Source organism: Diabrotica virgifera, chromosome 6 (assembly GCF_917563875.1).
Source record: "Diabrotica virgifera virgifera chromosome 6, PGI_DIABVI_V3a".
Taxonomy (NCBI): domain Eukaryota; kingdom Metazoa; phylum Arthropoda; class Insecta; order Coleoptera; family Chrysomelidae; genus Diabrotica; species Diabrotica virgifera.
This window is the reverse complement of record NC_065448.1, coordinates 167,777,826-167,797,871: the sequence shown is the minus strand read 5'-3', so window position 1 is coordinate 167,797,871 and position 20,046 is coordinate 167,777,826. Positions and strand designations below refer to the sequence as shown.

At 33.9% G+C, this 20,046-nt stretch overlaps 1 protein-coding gene across 2 annotated transcripts in view; it reads right to left on the bottom strand.

The window, feature by feature from the left end:
* The window catches only part of LOC114331569 (leucine-rich repeat-containing protein 58), a 95,814-nt gene that overhangs the window by 38,302 nt on the left and 37,466 nt on the right, over positions 1-20,046 (bottom strand). For both annotated transcript variants that reach the window (XM_028281175.2, XM_028281174.2), the window contains exon 3: positions 3,530-3,746. In XM_028281175.2, the coding sequence (XP_028136976.1) occupies positions 3,530-3,746 (217 nt within the window). The remainder of the gene's footprint in view (positions 1-3,529; positions 3,747-20,046) is intronic.

Below are 20,046 nucleotides of genomic sequence, written 5' to 3'. Positions count from 1 at the left end.
AACCATTGCTGTTGTGCTTATTTTTATTTAGACAGGGAGTTGAACTTGTTACGATTTTCATACAAAATTGGTTATAACTTTGTAAATGCCCTGTATAACATTACAAACCTTTATATTTTTGTGATGGAGAAGTTAACAGGATTTCGAATATAAAATACAATATAGGGTGTTCCATTTAAAAAAACATAAGTTAGGTCTGCCACTGTGTTATCGAACACCCTGTAACATTCTAACTAATTTTGTAATGTGAAGCTCAAAGGTGGCTAAAAGTTTTGTTATTAACTTTTATTGCTATCTATTACTATAGCGGAGCTATTGAGCTTTACCCTACTAATCAATCACTCTGTATTAATAATATAGGTATGCAAAGTCCGCAGATAGTGTGCTATCTGCTACTGTGCTATTTTTTTTATAAACAAAATGGCGCCCGAAAATCGTGTTTTTTTGAATTTTTGCTCTATAACACCCAAAGATTTTAACTTTACACCAAAAACACTCAAATAAAAATTCACCGTAATTAATTAAAGTCTGCATAGAGACGTGTTTTTCCCGATTTACTTCGACAAAAATTTTTTCAACTAAAATTTTAGTTAAGTAATTGTTTATCAATAATTAAATAACTTGGTAATACAAAAGCTCTTTTCGTATAGATAATAATTCCAGAAGCCGAGTGAAATTGAATGAACAGTTTAGCAACAATTGAATTGTTAATTAAAAATTTACGGTCGCTATAATAACCACAATAATTATGATACATAAGAATAACTATGATTTTTGTATAAAAAGACACTGTACCTATCTAATGTACTTTACAGAATTGAAATTGGACTATTTAAGCGGCCTCAGGAATATTTTAAAATTATAAACAATTTTTTGGCTTATAAACAAAATTAGAATATATCGGGAAATATTCAATTAAATTAAATTATGAAAACGGTATTGGAAAAAAAGCGGCAGGACGCTTCTTTTAAAAGAAAAAACGTTTAATTGTGATGAGTAGTTCCTGAGATACAACCGGTCAAAGTTGACCGCCATTTACGGCAAAGATATAAAAAATAGGATCATAATTTTCGAACCATCACCTTTTTAGTTTTGTCCTCTTTCTCCACACCAATTTTCATATCTTTAAAATACTCATAACATATATTATTATAATAAAAACTATCGATATTACGAGTGACAATTACCAAAAATAGCAAAATTTCAATAAAAAATTAGGTTGAAGAAAATGTAATCTCAAAGTTCAAAATCGGTATACGTTAAAAAATGCATTTTCTCGACTTCCCATGGAGCAATTTTCTTCATTCTTTTTTTGGTCCCAAGTAACTCGAGTAGAGCCATCTAACTAATGTTAAGACATTATTAAATGTCAAACTTGCTTTTGTTTTGTTATAATAGATTAATTTATTTATAAGAAAAGGAAACTACATATTTTTTCCAGTTGTACATTTTTTTTAGGTAAACTTACTACATGTGTACCTTTTACCGTTAAAATACACAAATATTCTCATTTGAAAGCTGTATAATTATTTAAACAATCTTTATTTAAACAAATTAAAAATTTTTGTTATAATCAATAAATTAATTTATTATAACAAAACAAAAGCAAGTTTGACATTTAATAATGCGTAAGTTATATGGCTCTACTTGAGTTACTTGGGAACAAAAAAAGAATGAAGAAAATTGCTCCATGAGAAGCCGAGAAAATGCATTTTTTTAACGTATACCGATTTTGAACTTTGAGATTACATTTTCTCCAACCTAATTTTTGATTGGAATTTTGCTATTTTTGGCAATTTTCACCCGTAATATCGAAAGTTTTTATTATAATAATATATGTTATGAGTATTTTAAAGATATGAAAATTGGTGTGGAGAAAAAGGACAAAAATAAAAAGGTATGACAAAAAATTATGATCTTATTGTCTCTATCTTTGCCGCAAATGCCGGTTAACTTTGACCGGTTGTATCTCAGGAACCACTCATCACAATTAAAAGTTTCTTCTTTTAAAAGAAGCGCCCTGCCGCTTTTTTTCCAATACCGTTTTCATGATTTAATTTAATTTAATATTTCCCGAGATATTCTATTTGTTTATAAACCAAAAATTGTTTATAGTTTTAAAATATTCCTGAGGCCGCTTAAATAGTTCAATTTCAATTCTGTAAAGTACATTAGATAGGCACAGTGTCTTTTTATACAAAAATCATAGTTATTCTTATGTATCATAATTATTGTGGGTATTATAGCGACCGTAAATTTTTAATTTACAATTCAATTGTTGCTAAACTGTTCATTCAGTTTCCATCGGCTTCTGGAATTATAATCTATACGAAAAGAGCTTTTATACTACCAAGTTATTTAATTATTGATAAACAATTACTTATCTAAAATTTTAGTTGAAAATTAAAGATTTTGTTGGAAAACCCGCATTTTCCGGGGAAAATTTTCGTCGAAACACGTCTCTATGCAGAATTTAATTACGGTGAATTTTTATTTGGGTGTTTTTGGTGTGAAGTGAAAATCTTTGGAGTTACAGAGCAAAAATTTAAAAAACACGATTTTCGGGCACCATTTTGTTTATAAAAAAAGTAGCACACTATCTGCGGACTTTGCATACTTATATTATTACTATATACAATCATAAGATTCGATTCCAGCAATAAAATTGCTGGTAAATAACTTTTCCCAAAAATGGCCTATTCTCCGATAATCTGCCCAGACTATAAGAACAGCAAATACTGAGAGAGAATTGCTCAACTTGATTAAGGTACGGAAAATTGGATACCGGGCCATATCCTTCTTAAAGGTAAAAATACGCAAAACGCACCTGAACCAAGGAAAGATTGAGGGTAAGAGATGAGTAGGTCGCAAACAAATGTCGTGGCTGCGAAATATAAAGAACTGGACAGGCATAAAAACACTGGCAAGCTTTTGCATGCCGCAAAAGACAGATAATTAAGGGGGAAAGGAAGTTTGGCTTTAATTTGATTCAGAGTTGAAACACCATCTACAGATAACTATTTCTGCATCTTATGCTTTATCAGTGTAGCTATGCAGTTCCAACTATGAAACAAAAATCAACAAGCCTGTCTTTTAAGGGAAATCACCGCGATGCAGTAATTCCACCTTTAAGACGCAAATCAGCGACATCTCTAGTAAAACTAGGAAGACGACGAAAAGATCCAGATGCAAAGTTTACTGTAATAAAACAATTAAAATAATTGAAATAAAACAATAAACAATATTTTAAATCCAAGACTTTTCGCCGAAAGAAACTGCTTTCTGGTTACATCCTGAATCTCCGGCTTTATAAGCACGGAGTCGACGAATATAGAAGAAAGTAGAAAGGACAACGGTCACGTATCGACTCCCTTTTCGTATAGGAAAAAGTGCCTAAAGACAGTTTCGAGTACTCAAAAATCTGAGTAAAGAAGAACAAGGGGGAAAGGCAGTTTTGTTGAACAGATAATTAAGATAATTCGCCAACGCACTATAGGTGCACGGCACCATAATAAGAATTTATATTTACCTCAGAAAGATTTTTTAACGCTACGATTTCTGGAGGCAGGGTCCTTAATTTGTTTTTGTGCAGAAGTAACGTCTTCAGTTTGTGTAAATTGGCTATATTTGCTGGCAGACATTCGATATGGTTATCACATAATACTAAGGCTTGCAAGTGTTGCAAAAGGCCAATGGCTGCAGGAACTTCAGTGAGCTTATTTCCTCCAAAGGATACCATCTGCAAACTAAAAATAAAAACTCAGAGTTAGACTATTTTATATTGGAAATAAATGTTGACTAGTTAATGTAGTATCATGTATTGTATATCTTTTTTTTCTTCCTGAAAGAAATTAGTGGAGGTCTATTTTCAACTTTGGACGCAGAACGTCATTTGCCGATTAGGGTGCTGTGATCTCATAAAAAAACATTAGTTCTAAAAAATCTAACCTTTTTTAGACATACATGTTACATTTTAGGGTAATGCAGTCATTAGTATCTTTTTGACAGGTGCATAAAATTGATGTGTTTGAAAAAATGACGCATATGGAAAACATTTTTTTGATGTCTCACTAAACACGGAATGGGACGTTTCATCGCCGCCGGTTCATCGCTGCCTTTTCGATGCCGCCGATTCATCGCCAGTCCATTTCATCGCCGTCCGTTTCATCGCCAGTTAGTCAGTTGATTTTGTATTATGGAAGATGACACGACACGACGTTAAATTCAGTTCAAAACGTATGACAAAAAAATATTATTATATTAACTTACTGTTCTATTTCTACTTCCCCTAAATTTAATATTAAATAGTACTAAATTTGTAGTGTTAAATGGCCTTTGTAGAAATATATATGTTCAAATTTATGTAGTGTTAGGTTTGGTTAGGTTAGGTCATTTCCTAGAATTCCTAATTAATATTAAAAATAAATCATAAATGGCGATGAATCGGCCGGTGATGAATCGACCGGCGGCGATGAAACGTCCTAGACCCCACTAAACATGATTACTTGTATCACGGAGAACAATAATTTTTCGTTTCTTAAATTAAATTAATTATATTATTATAAGTCGTATATAGTCTTAAGTTTAGGTTTCTTTTTGCATAGTTCTTTTTAGTCAAATGGAGCTATATAGGTCCTAGACCTCGGCTCCTTTTTCTTTAATAATAATAATAAAGGACACAAAAGAAAAGCTAGATAAATATTATCGGACTAATGGTCTTTCAGACTACACTGTGAAGTTTTGGTTCCGTTAATGGGTCGGAAAGGTTATGGCCACTGTATCGCAAATGCATAATTTTCATTGACTATCTTGGAAAAGATAAAACTATCAACAGCCAATTTTCTTGTACATTATTGGACAAATTGAAGCAGGAACTCAATGAGAAATCGCCCCATATGCAGAAGAGGAAAGTGTTGTCTCTTCCAAGACAATGCACTCACTCACAAGAGCGTTATTATTGGCAAAACTTCAAGAGTTGGGCTTCGAATTGCTTTCTCATCCGGCTTATTCTCCTGATTTGGCCCCCTCCAATAATTATGTGTTCCCAAATATGAAGGAATGGCTCGTAAATAGAAAATTCAGTTCGAACGAGGAGATAAACATCTAACTAAACAAACGCCCTATTTTTAGAGCTTCCATAATCGTACTGTTCGGACGCCACAAAGAAGTTGGAAAATCGCTGGAATTGTTATATTAAGCTAAAAAGAGAGTATATCGAATAAAAAGAAGCCAGAGACTAAATCAACCAGTCATTATTTAACATTATTCAATTTTTATATTAGTGGAGTCACTGAAGGTTTTCACCTCCGATTTCGTTGAACCTCCATCGTTTTTTATGAAAATTGGTGAATAATTTTATAGGATACCTCAAGGAACAAAGGTGACATGATGCCAACTTGCGCTTTTCCCCCGGGGGGTGGAAATAATACCATAAATCGATAGAGCGACAAATTATAAGCAAAATTTGTAAGTTATTAATATAAATCAACACTTTTTGAGTTATTAATGACCAAAGATTTTATTTTTTGTAAAAAATGCATGTTTTAAATCGGGTTTTCACGTATAACTCAAAAACAATAAGCTCTTACAAAATAAGTTATTATTACTGAAATTGACGATAATAAAAAACTGAATACATTCCTTACTTAAAGAACTAAACGAATGTTAGTGAGTTATTGGCAATTTAATGTGTATTTTTTTCGACGAGTACTCAAATCTAAGTATTCAAGCTTAAATAACGGGAAAACGATGCAATGTATAAAATATACCTGCTAATCATTTGTCAACGTACTTCGGAATACCTATTAAATGAGCTTCAGAACAAGTTAATTGCGTCAAAATTAAGCAAGTTATGATGAAAATAAAAGAACTATTTCGAATTTTTTAGGAAAAAGTGAAAAATAAAACATACGCCATTTCCACAAAAATTAAAATTTATAGTAATCTTTACAAAAACTTCTTTATATTAGCATAAGTAATGATTCCAATAACTTTGACCGGTTTAGAATGCATATTTTTGAAAAAAAGATATAATTTAAAAAAATTATAATTTTTAAAATTATTTTAACTTTCATATTCTTTTGATAATAACTCCAAAAATACTCAATATACGTAAAAAATTATATATACCCAAATTTTAGTTTTTTCTGTGTCAAATATTTTACATGTTTTACTATTTCCATAGGGTAAAAAATAACCGAGATAGAAACGTTTAAATCTTAAATTTTGCTGTGAAAACCATGCAATTTAACCTTTTATTTAAAAAAAAACTAAGGGGTCTAAAAGAGTAAGTTCAACGTGGTTAAATAGCCATTGGAATTAACTTTCAAACGGTTTTTAGATAAACCTGATATCTTAAAAACAAACGGAGTTATTAAAAAAAAAACATAACATTTTTTGTAAAAATTTAAAAAATTCTTGGTGCATACATTTTAATGCTATCAACATGTTCGGGGGCTCATTTGATAGATATTTTTAAGTACTTTGACAAATGTTTAATAAGTTTATGTTATAAAATGCATCATTTTCCCGTTATTTCAGCTTGAATACTTAGATCTTTTTACTCGCCGAAAAAAATATATATTCAATTACCTATAACTAGACTTAGGCAAATATGCAAATTGCATATTTTGCACATAATGCATAAAAAATTCAAAAATGTCAAATTTTGCATATTTTTATAAAAGTGAGCATAAAGTGCATATAATTTGAACATTTGGTGTTAACTATATATTTTTATATTCAAACTTACAGACAGCATGAAAATGCCAATATCTAATTTTGTTTTATAATCACTTGGTATTCAAATTCTTGGTACAGTAACTAATAAAAGACAGCGGCTTATAGTTTTGCCACGTTTTGTCCTGGAATTAAGGGTTTGTGTTTGCCAGTTTATGTCTCTAGGTAAAAATTTTTATTTTGACCGTCAGTTTCACTTGGTCTCACTTTTGTTGTAAAATTGGAGGCGTAAACAACGTGTATTTTTAATTATGAATAATTATTGTGCTTTGGAAATGCCTAAAATAAGCAATGTTTCAACTTGGATAAAACCTTACAAAGAGCTATCTATGGATATGGATAAAGTTTATTGCTCATGTTGTGGCAAAACCGGAAGTACATACGTATTATTTTTTATTTTATTTTAAAAATTTACACGGTGGTACAAACAAAGATTTTAAAATTGGAGATTATGTTTAAGAAAAGTACCGACACAATAAATCACTAGTTCGCAATAAATCGATGTATTTTTTCTCTCAAGCATTTTGTACACTCCTTGCGATAAAAAATAGGATACCTATTTAAAATTCAAATCACTCAATAGTCTACTGAAAGGTCGCTAACGTTTTTTTTTCTAACAATAGCATAGTTTCCTTTAATTTTGCTAAAAACAAAAACATATCATATATTGGACTTAATTAATTAAGTGCTTTTGATTTATGCTCACAGTATTTTTTCTTTAAATGTAAACAGAAAAGACCAAGAGCTTCTTGTAAATATTTGGGGGTTCTTCCTTCTTGCACAGTCATTTCTTGACATTTTTCAGATTACTACACCGATTTTTATTTGATTTAATTTAAATATTTAAATTGTTATGCAAAAACGGTTTATTTTTAGTTTATTTCTATAATCTTAGATTTTAAAAATGGGTACAACTGTAGAATATTTATATTCTTTTTTAGATTTCATCTGAAAAAAATTTTCAAATAGATCAGCATGTTAGAACCATGAAACATTTAGCTAAAATAGTAAAAACCACATCCGGTGAAAAATATCAACCTTCAATGTCCAAGTGCTTTCAGTCAAGTTCCAAAAAACAAACCGAACAAGAAACTTTTAACGAAGACTTGTGTCGTGCATTAGTATCTTATAATATACCGCTTTAAAAATGATCTAATGAAAACTTTAGTTCTTTTTTAAAAAAATATTGCAAACAAAACATTCCCAGTGAACGAACTCTAAAGAGAAATAATGTCAATTTGTTATACTCCTCAGTTATCCACAACAAAAAAGCCGAAATAGGTAATAATTACTTTTACATATGTGTGGACGAGACCACTGACTCGTCAGGAAGATACATTGTGCACTTATTGATTGGTGTACTCAGCGATGAAACCTTTCCAAAATCGTATTTAATTTTCTGTAAGCAAGTGGAAAAAACCAACGCTCTAACTATATCACGGTTTCTACAAGAAGCATTAACAAACTTTTTTCTTCCTGTTGCTGTGCCTAATGATAAATTATTGCTTATTTTATCTGATGCCGCACCATACATGGTGAAAGCAGGACAAAATTTAAAAATATCTTATCCAAACTTAATACATGTCACTTGTTTAGCGCATTGAATAAACAGAGTTGCGGAGGAAGTAAGAAAAAAATTTCCACTAGTTAACAGTTTAATAGCGAGCGTCAAAAAGGTATTCCTGAAATCACCTGTAAGAATACAATGTTACAGAGATATGCTTCCTGCTGTTCCACTGCCACCGCAACACATTTTAACACGTTGGGGAACATGGTTGGAAGCAGCTAATTTCTATGCTGATCATTTTGTTGATCTAAAACAATAATTAATCTTTTAACGGATGATAGTTGCTAATCTTTATTGGAAGCTAAGCAAGTCTTCCAAAATAATATCCTCCAACAGCAACTGTCATTCATAAAATCAAATTATAGTTTTGTCCAGAAAACTATAACAACTCGATTATAATCCTCCAAATTATCATTGTTAGAGAGTACAGTTTTAATAAAAGAATCTAAGTCATTGTGTCAAAACGTTAAAGGTACTGTTGGAAAAGTACTTTTTAAAAAATTTAAAGTAACCATGGAAAAAAATAGTGGTTTCCCAGTTCTTTCTGAAGTGGTTCAAGTACTAGCTGGGACATTTTCCGAACCACTTAATTTAGAACCATCTATTATAGTAAATTTGAAAAATGCCTAAGTTACATCAGTTGATGTCGAAAGAAGTTTTTTTATTTACAAATATATGTATTCAGATAGAAGCCATAAGTTTTTATTAGAAAGTTTTGAACATCATTTGATAATCTATTGTTACCACAATTCAAAATAATATTTATATGATAAAATAATTGTATATGTTATGTATTTATAATATTGTAAGTATTTTTGTAATTAAAAAAATATTGTAAATATTTTTTATTACATGCATATTTTCTAGATAAATATGCATATTTTGTATAAAATACTGCATATTTTTGCATAAAATACTGCATATTTGTGCGCATATTTCATACTTTTTTATTTGAATATTTGCCTAAGTCTACCTATAACTTACTTTTAGTTAACATTAAAAGGTTTCTCTAGTAAAGGGTTATATTCATTTTTTATTAGCTTCAATTTTGGTAATAATAACTTTTTTGTAAACACTTATAGTTTTTGAGTTATTGATGAAAAATCGGTTAAAAACATGCATTTTCCTCAAGAAAAATTAAAATCTTTGATCTTCAATTACTCAAAAAGTTTTGATTTATTTTAATAACTTTATATAACAAATTTTGCTTAGAATTTGTCCCTCTATCGAATTATGGGCTTATTTTCAATAAAATAATTTTCACCCCCGAGAAGGGGTGGCATCCTCCCTTAGGGTAAAAGCGCAAGTTGGCACCATGTCACCTTGTTCCTTGAGATATCCTCTAACCAGTCACCAATTTTCATGCAAATCTATGAAGGTTCAACGAAATCGGAGGTAATAGCTCATATCCACCTACAGTGACTGCACTATATTTCAATATTCAAATTCAAATTTTGTCCTCAGTCGTTGGTCACATGGTCACCTTGATTGGGAGGCAACAAGGCGAGAGGAGGTCTCATACAGAAAAATATCCATGTTAAAGGATGGGGACTTCTATGAAAAATCGATGAAGGACTGAGTCAACTGGCAGAATATAGCAGCACTGATACCGCACTGACTAAGAGCAGACACACTAACACAATTTTTCTCAAGAGAATTTTGAGCAAATCTGTCTGCCAAACTCAACAATTGAAACTATAAGAAGAAAAAGCCATTATACTTAGAGAAGGAAAGGAGGAAACTGGGACACGAAGATTCTCAACGAAATCACGCCCGTCCAAAGGCAATATTTCAACATCCCATGTTTCTTCTGACAGATTCAATGTAGACAAGAGGGGGGAACAACTCACCGACCTTTCTGAAACTAGATGGAAGGGGAATTATAAAAAATCTGCAACAATAGTGGACGAAAGGGTATTATACGTTAAAGTATACGAAATTAGTGCTGTCGGAGACTTGAGCATGCAGAATGTTTTTACTGTGCTATATATCTCCTCTTCACCGATAATACATTGTTCTGAAATAATGCAAAGGCTATTTACATAAAAATTGATTGCCGAGGGCTGAAATGTTTTTTAGTGGCCTCTCAGTTATCAGACAAATCTACCTGGAAATCGAATGACAATATTGAAGCGACTGATCGATGATCATTGACCAATAAGGATTCTTCAGTGAAAGACGAGTGAACATACAGTCGATTCCAAAGCCTGTTTCAGTACGTCATTAATTTTGACGTCATATAGGATTTTAAGAATGTCGCAAATTATTACATTACATTTTAGTTAAATCTGACAGTTGTCAGAATATTTATATAAACATCAATATTTATACAAATATTTGCCAGAATATTAATATTTAAAATATTTTAATGTATAAATAAATAAATATGAAATCAAATTTCACTATACAATGTCCGAATATTACCAATGATATAAAATATTTATATTTAAGTCGCTGAAAAATACTAACTTGGAAATTACAACAATTGTCATTTTACTATATATGATAATGTGAAAATACGTTCACGATCAATTACTTTTGTGTCAAATTATCTTTATTCGCCTCATTGATTGGTTATCTATTTAGAGTATTCTAATCGCCAACCAAATATACATCTATAAGTATAAACCGTTTTAGTATGCAAATACCCGTCAAGGAATACATAACTCTCTAAGTTCAATGTATAATAATCACAGAGGTACGTTTTTCTGTCACTTCCAACTGTAATGCATTAGAGAGAATTCGATAATCTGTGACGCACTGAAAAACTGTTTGGGTTGATCTGCATTTCACTTCTGTGTCAGAAACACAACCTGAATTTGAGTAAACCTGAAATTTTACTTTGTTCTATGCGATGCAGGTCCAGATCTATCTAAAGAACAAGGATATCTCCGATTTTATCCCAAATTGGAATGAATGAGAGGTAAAGAGCAACTCTAAGCCGAGGAGGAGTGCTGGGATTGGTCACAGAAAAAGAAGAAGCTACAAAAGTACGGTTCAGAATCTATATGCCGGATTTACACTCAGCCTTTGCCACTGCTCTCGCTGCTGCGGGAAATATTGCCCGAAATACAGTATCGACGCGAGTGAAGTATTCACATCAGTCCTCAAAACTCATTTACCAAACGACTCTTAAGGATGGAATGTGATGCCAGCATCATCTTGCTCATTTACTTACTTGCCGCTTTGCCGGCGGCAAATGAGCGAGAGTGGCTGAATGTGAACACGCACTCGCGCTGCCTATCCTTTGACTTCCGACATTTGACGGAGCGCCGTGCAATGGCAGCGGTATGAGATGAGCAGTGTCAGCGCGAGTGACCTATTTACACACTCATGCTGCCCATTTCCCTGCTCAATTCCCTGTCCAACTGGACTAAGTGTAAAATACATAAAAGAACATATGGGACTGATAAATAAGAATCTTTCTGGGTAGAATATCAACAAACCAGTTCATTTTCCTAAGGCAGAAAAGGTGAGGATGGACATGAAGGAAACAAGTAGTTGTATTTACAAATCAAAAATAGCATTGTTAAATACTTTATTAAAATATGCGAATAAAATCAACCAAATAGTGGACACAAATTGACAAATTTGAAATGTCTTGATAAGATACACTTCATAACGATAAACATGAGAGAGAAAAAAATATACTATATACATTTACTTAATGTAGCAATATCATATTTGGCAAATTTAGCAAAAATTATAGTTTGTTGCAAAAATGAACTAACGTCATTACGTAGCTCAAACTGACGCTAATAATTTTTACAATTGGCAATTATCATCTTAAAATACGGTTTAAGAATTCTTTTCAGAAGAGGTTGCGGGGTTATCTAAAAATCGGCCACAGATTTCTTATAATCACTCGCTCTTTTCGTTGTTAAATATTTATACTTGTGAGTACATAATACTCTGCCTTTAATTCGCAGTATATTCTTATCAATAATATATAATATAATCGTTAACCAAAATATTTACGATTTTTATCTATTTATTTTGATAGTTTCAATGAAAAAGTAAATATTTTAGACACAGAATGGCTATTATAAAATTCATTCTTCTGCGCAATGCTCGATTTCCTAGTGGTAAAGTAGTAGATGAAAATTTACAGCGAAATAAATGGAGGATATTAGAACACCCACCCTATAGTCCCGATTTATGGCCTTGCGATTTTCACATCTTTGGGCCACTGAAAAAAATGTTAAAAGGTAGTCGGTTTCAGTCCGACGAAGAAGGGGATACAATATGTCATTAAAGAATTCTTCGAACAGTACCCACAATAATTTTTCTTCTTCCTCTTTATAAGCAATTCTGCTTGTTCATTGGCGGATTGATACCTCTATGGAAGGTTGTCACTCCATCTTTTGCGCGGTCGGCCGATACTTCTTCTACCGATTGGTGATTTATCTCTTGCTATTTTGACCCCACGTGTCTCCCCCATTCTGGTTATGTGGTTATATTGCATTCTTTTTTTCTATTTAGTGTCCATTGGTTTATACACTGTAACTGTACGTTACATTGTCTTCTAATGTCTTCACTCCTCTTTCGATCTCTCAGTTTATTTCCTGTAATTCTTCTCAGTACTCTAATCTATGCCGTTTCCAGTAGTCTTTGTGTTGTGGCTGTATCGGGTCTTGTTTCTGATGCATATGTCATTATTGGTCTTACACTGGCTTTATAAATTCTTGACTTCATCTTAGTGTTAGTATGTCGGTTTCGCCATATAGTGTTATTAAGGCATGCTGCGTCTATTTGCTTTTTGTACTAAATCAATGTGTATACAGGGTGTTTCATTAATAATTGTCCATATAGTAACTAGAGAAACCTTAGCACAAAATACGAAGATTTAACCTAAAACACTTAAATAAAATGTGGTTCCTTACTGAGATACGGGGTGTTTTATCTAAAAATTTAAAAAATATTTTTGCTCAGCATTTTAAAACTATTCGACCTATCCTTTTCATACTTGGCAGGAAGTATAGGTACTATACAAACTACTAAATTATGTTAAAAAACCGTTTATGTCTATTACCAGAGGCGTACGACGGGGGAAAGTGAATGGTTGACCCTTTCCAAATTCTACGCCACTGGCGGAATTGCTATTTTAGTTCAATTTTTGGATTCTCCAATACTTTCTATGAAAATAATATACTCTTCATTCGTAACGATGAAGTCATTAGTTTTCGAAATCTTTGAAGTTAAAAATGAAACGACACGGTTATCTTGATTAATGCATTGTGTCGCTTCATTTTTAGTTTCAAATATCTCGAAAACTAATCATATGAATCATATATCATAAATTAATTAAAATAACTGTGCCGTTTCATATTTAACTTCAAATATCTCGAAAACTAATGACTTTATCGTTACCAATGAGGAGTATATTATTTACGTAGAAAGTATTGGAGAATCTAAAAATGGCACCAAAATAGTAATTCCTCCAGTGGCGTAGAATTTGAGAAGAATCAACCATTCACTATCCCCTGTCGTGCGCCTCTGGTAGTAGCCAGAAGCGTTTGTTTATCATAATTTAGTAGGGTGTATAGTAGTCGCACTTTGTGCCAAGTATGAAAAGGATATGTCGAATAGTTTTAAAATGCTGAGCAAAAATAGTTTTTAAATTTTTAGATAAAACACCCTGTAACTCAGTAAGGAACCAAATTTTATTTAAGTGTTTTAGGTTAAATCTTCGTATTTTGTACTAAGGTTTCTCCAGTTACTATATGGACAATTATTAATGAAACACCCTGTATACAAATATTCAGGTTAGCAAAATATACATTTAGTTGGCATTACAGGTGCAAAATACTGTAGCGGTTTTTACTGTAATAACTTATAATTACAATGAAACTAGCGGTTCGTATTTATATACGACTTTATTAATTATATAACTGTACAGACGAATTTATTTTACAGACTAACTCTATTTAAAAAATTCGTTCCTTATATATTGAATACAAAATACATTTTCTTGAACGTTCCAGAAAAACGAAACCGCCCATCACTAGTAATCCGTGGCCTTGACTGTCGAACATTCACGAGAAATCGTTTCCTCACTCGTTCGGTCGGTGAGTCATTGTTCCAGATGTCTCCTTACGTGACGGGCTGTCGAGACGGAACATGTTATCTGCGGTCGGTAATTCGTCACACTGCTCCCTTCTTAAGATCTGAGCGTCCCGATCAGCAACTCTAGATAAAGGCCCAGTATGGCGGAATCCATAGGATTCTCCAGCTCTGCATACACCCCTCAAGAAGAAGTAACAATCTACTGTCTTTGAAGGGTACGACATCCTTGGGTTAATGCAACACACAGTAATTCGTGCGCCGGTTTTTCTGAAGATCACTTCAAGCATGCTTCTCACAATCTTCCAATCAAGATTTTCTACTGCATGGCCTATTTTTGGTAAAGCCCAATTTTTGATGTCATAATTACACGCGATTTTCTTCAAATTAGTTAGAGCACGCCATATGTTCTCGTAGCTTGGCGTGTCCGTATAAGACTTCCTGGTTACCATATACAGCAAAGATCGAGGACCATCTTCCAATCACAGTACTCTTCCAATCTTAGGCTGCTGATTTCTTAACTCGTCCAGGTGGCCGAACTTTCTATTGAATACGGACGAGATTCCTTTAGTCATCTCGAGATCTTGGGCAACACAGTGGACTAGAGAGACGTCTTCTGGAACACTAAACAGATCTTGCTGAACTTCTGTGGTCACGCCGAATCTAGCACTCTTTCTCTCTGCGTAATTTGACATAAATCCCTTAAAACTTGGTTGTGCGGCATCTTTCATCTCCTGTTGGAGGACTCGGGCTTCTTCTGTTTCATTTGGGCCAGCATGTTACCGTTTGGTAACTTCTTATTTCTGTATATTACGTCATTTATTTTCTTCTTAACTTCATACGGACCTTCCCATTGTCTTTGCAGTTTAGGACACAAGCCTCGACGACGTTGTGGATTATAAAACCAGGTGGATCACCTACTTCGAAGCTTTCATTCTTGCATCGAGAATCATATTGATCTTTCATTCTGTCACTGGCTATCTGGATGTGTTGTCGGGCAAGTTCATGAATGTTGTTCATTCGTAACTTCAGGCGGTCAACGTATTCTTCGCCCGCAACATGTGCCTCGGAAGGTCTGCAGCTAAACTCTAGGTCGCAGGGCAAACGAACTTCACGACCCAACATCAGGCAGGTTGGTGTCTGACCTGTAGTTTCATTCACGGCCGAGCGGTAGGCCATCAGGAATAAATGAATGTGCTGGTCCCGATCTCGCTGATGTTCAGATACAACTTTGGACAAGTGTTTACCCATCTTTCGGTTCATCCTCTCGACCATTCCATCTGATTGAGGATGCAGGGGTGTCGTTCTGGTCTTATTGACACCAATCAATTTACAAACGTTTTGGAAAAGGACTGACTCGAAAGTTTCGCCCTTGGTCGGAGTGGATCTCCAAGGGAACACCAAATCGGCTGAAGAATTCTTTAACAAGTACCTCTGCAACGGTAGCAGCTTCTTGATTTTGCAATGCATAGGCCTCGGTCCATTTCGTAAAATAATAATGGCTACGAGGATGTATTTATTTCCAGCATCGGTTTCTGGAAATGGACCTGCAATGTCGATTGCTACCCTTTCCATAGGACTGCCAACGTTGTACTATCTCATGGGTGCTTTCTTTTTACCAACTGGACCATTACTTGATGCACACAGTTCACATTTCCGGCACCATCTTCTTACATCATCTTTACCGTTCACCCAATAGCACCGTTCTCGAAACTTTTGCAGAGTCTTCGTAATACCAAAGTGTCCACCTGATGTACCGTCGTGCAACTGACGCAATACTTCCGACACTTTACTTTTAGGTACAATCAACTGAAGGTTAGATTCTGTACCATCATCGTTCTCAAAGGTTCTGTACAGAAGATCCTCTTTTAGTAGGTACCAGACAATTCCATTGGCTCCAGTAGGCCTTGACTTCCGGACTACATGCACTAATGTTTTGCCAACGAGGTCTCTCACCTTGCCGCATCCAACCCAATACTCTTTTTATACATGGATCATCTTCTTGGGCGTCTTGTAACTATTGGGGCTGCCATTGCTCATTAACTACGGTGGTTCGTCTCACGGGGCAAAATCGTTCCTCTAATTTGGCACAGTCGTTACAATTTGCACTGCATGGTCGTCTCGAAAGGGCATCAGCATTTGAATGAACTGTTCCGGCCCTGTGTTCTATCTCGTAATCATATTATTGTGATCGTTCTAACCATCTTGCCATCTGGCACTCTAGATTACGGAATTGTATGAGCTATTTTAGAGCAGCGTGATCTGTTCGAAGAAGAAACTTTCTGCCATACAAGTATTTATGAAAATGTTCGCAAGTCTTCACTACACCCAGCAGTTCTCTTCTGGTAACGAAATAGTTTCTTTCTGGTTTCGACAGGACTTTGCTGAAATAAGCGATGACTTTTTCCTGTCCACCCTGGATATTTGAGAGAACAGCTCCTATGGCACTGTTGCTAGCATCGGTATCCAAAACAAATTTTTCTGCCTGTCCCGGGTAGCTTAATATCGGTGAACTGATCAGAGCCATTTGTAGTTGTTCGAAAGCTTTTTGGCACTCTTCACTCCATGTATATTCTTTGCCCTCCTCCGTCAACTTTGTTAGGGGCTTGGAGATATTGGCAAATCATTTGACAAATCGTCGGTAATATGTACATAGGCCAAGGAAACTTCTAATTTTATGTTTATCTTTTTGGTCAATCTTTAACTGCTTCAATCTTTTCAGGATCAGCTGTTACACCATTACTCGATATAATATGTCCCAAGTACTTAACTTCTTGTCGAAACATGTGACACTTTTTCGGACTTAACTTCAAGTTCGCTGCCCTCAATCGTTGAAAGACTTCTATTAGATTCTTGGCATGATTCTCCACTTCTCTTCTATTTATATTTCTGAATGGAGAATTGAATAACCTTTCAAATGAGCTAGCACACGACCCCTACTCTTATTTAACGAAATCATCGATTACGTCCTCACGCACAGATGGATGACGTCACTAGTATGACATATATGCCAAAATAATTGACCTGTTTCGGGATACTTCCTTAAAGTTACCGGATTATGAAATAACGAATTTATTCCATTCATTTGCACCATGCTGTATAAAATACTCCCATTTTCGGCAGTACTTTTTATGGAGCCTTGGAGGGCACTAGAAAATCTGAAAAAATCAGCAAACGAGTTCTATTGAGAACCAATTACCATAATGTTTCTCAAATTTTTTGAACAAGTAGATTCTACTGTAGCAGTTGAAAAATTACTCACACTTTTTAAAAATTTTATTGGAGTATTCAGGAAGTAGTCGGTCAGATGGCCAAGCGGTTTGAGGCGCTCGATTGACAAATCTAGTGGATGTGCGTTCGAGGTTCGAGCCCCGGCCCGGGGAATATAAAAATTTAAAAAGGCTAACGCATTAGTTTATAATTATAGAGAATCTACGGCTTAGTCTGGAATAAGCTGCTGTCTGATTGGCCTATGGGGAAGCAGTACGGCGTAGGTAAGCTTAGGAGAGGGAGTCTGGCGCTTTTAGTTTAGAGTTTAGGTTAGCACCTTTTTTGAGCCAGTCCGGCCCTGTGTGCATGGGTTTTAGTAAGCTTAGGAGAGCGGGTCTGGTGGTTTTCGTTTAGAGTTAAAGTTGGCGCCTTTTTTTGAGTCAGTCCGGCCCTGTTTGCATGATTGTAATAGGATGTAGAAGTTTTATCAGTCCTAAATTTCTTTCCAAAAAACAATTCGATAATAAATATGTGCTTATCTATTTGAATTTTATATTTGCAATCTGTGATTATAACGTATTTTGCTTCGTCATTGTTTTTAAATATAACGTACTAATTAATGTACTCGTATTTTATGAACTAATAAAATAAATATGTAAAATAATACCTAATTGTCAAGAAGACAAAGCATGGGGAAAACCTAAAAAAATAAAAGAAATCGGAATTAACGACAGTTACAATTAAGGATATTTTTTAACCCAGAAACATTCGATAATAAAGTTCACTAGGCTTGCATATTATGGCGACTTCGTAATTTATTAGTGTCACTTGATTGTATTGAGTTTAATGTAATATTTACATTTAGTCAATGTGAGTTCGGACCAAATGTTGTTTTACGATAACATTTTTCATGCGAATTTTATAGAAAACAAGATGTCTGTATTTAAATTATGATCTGTCTAGCGGCATATTTACAATGCATCACAAGAACATGACAACAAAACATTCTAGGCAAGAACAATATAAGTATCCTATTGGGACCGTGCAAGTTTCCAAAGAGCGACACCTGGTCAGCAACATTTTTAGCACTTTTAATTATATTGGCCAACTATATTAGTCCTGGTTACTGGATAATTGTCAAGGCCATAGCCCAAAAAAGAATAAGAAGAAAAAGTAAGATTAAGGTTATGTTATTAAAAGATAAACATTTTACTACAAGCAAAATACCATTAATTAAATTCACTTTAATAATTGCATATCATATCAATATCGTGTGTTCACAAAGAGGGGATGGCATTAGATAAACTTTTTGCCACAGATATTTTATCAATATTGTGGAGCAACATATAATTTTTACAATTTATAAAACATCGTTTGCGAAATCAGATTTTCTTCAATGACAGTAGGTATAAAATATAAGTCAATTTGACAATTTCAATTAACAATATAAATTATTTAAGAAATATATGGTAAAAAAGTTGTAAGATTTGTTCACTATACGCTCACGATCGTTTCTCGTATCCCCTCCAAGTACTTGCACACAGCGAATAATCATCTTTGGCACTAGGTACATCCCTTTATGAGCCAAAGTCTTCTTTAGAACGTTCTCCCATTCCGTCCTATCTCTACTCCATCCTTTAAACTTCGATGGACTTTAAATCGTCTTCCAAGTTGTCCAGCTAAATTTCGGTCTATCTCTAGTCCATCGTCCCACTGGTCCTCTTCTTACTGTTGCATCTTCCCCCCTTCTGGTTACATGCCCATTTCATTTGAGGCGTGCTACCTTAATTATTAATTTCGCAACGTTAGCTTCCCCTAAGCTTCTATACAACTCAAACTTGTAGCGTAAATGCCACAAACCTGCTGTTTAGTCCTCCATATATTCTTCTTAGAATCTGTCGCTCAAAACGATTAAGTAGCTCTTGGTGCGATCTGAGGTGTTTAAGACTTATACGTTTCGTTTTTTGGCAGATTTATGGACCTGCACTCTTTATCGTACAATTCATCATTACGTCTATCCGTTGATTGATAATAGTAGGGGAACATTGGATGCTAAATTTGCAGTTACTAAAGCGTCATGGGGAGCTATTGGGTTATGATGAAGATTAGGTCCTAAAACTAAAAAAAGTTAAGTTTTCCATTTTAGTGGGAAATTTACATTTTTTAATTTAATTTTCCATTTCCAAAAATCGTTTTTTTTCGATTATAGCGCCATCTATCCATAATTCGAAAACAATGTCTCAAATAAAAGTTACTTACTTTTACGTAAGGAATCCAAATCTGCAATAAAAAAATGGGGGTTCCTATTTAAGATTTTAAAGTAACCCCCCACCCCACCTACGTGAGGGGTCGTGTTTGGTGTCAATCGATAGATTTTTGAAAAATATTTAACACGTATTTTTCAGTAATTCGATCTGATGTTCATTTCGCGAAATATCGCGGGGTTCCTACTTAAAATTTTAAAGTTA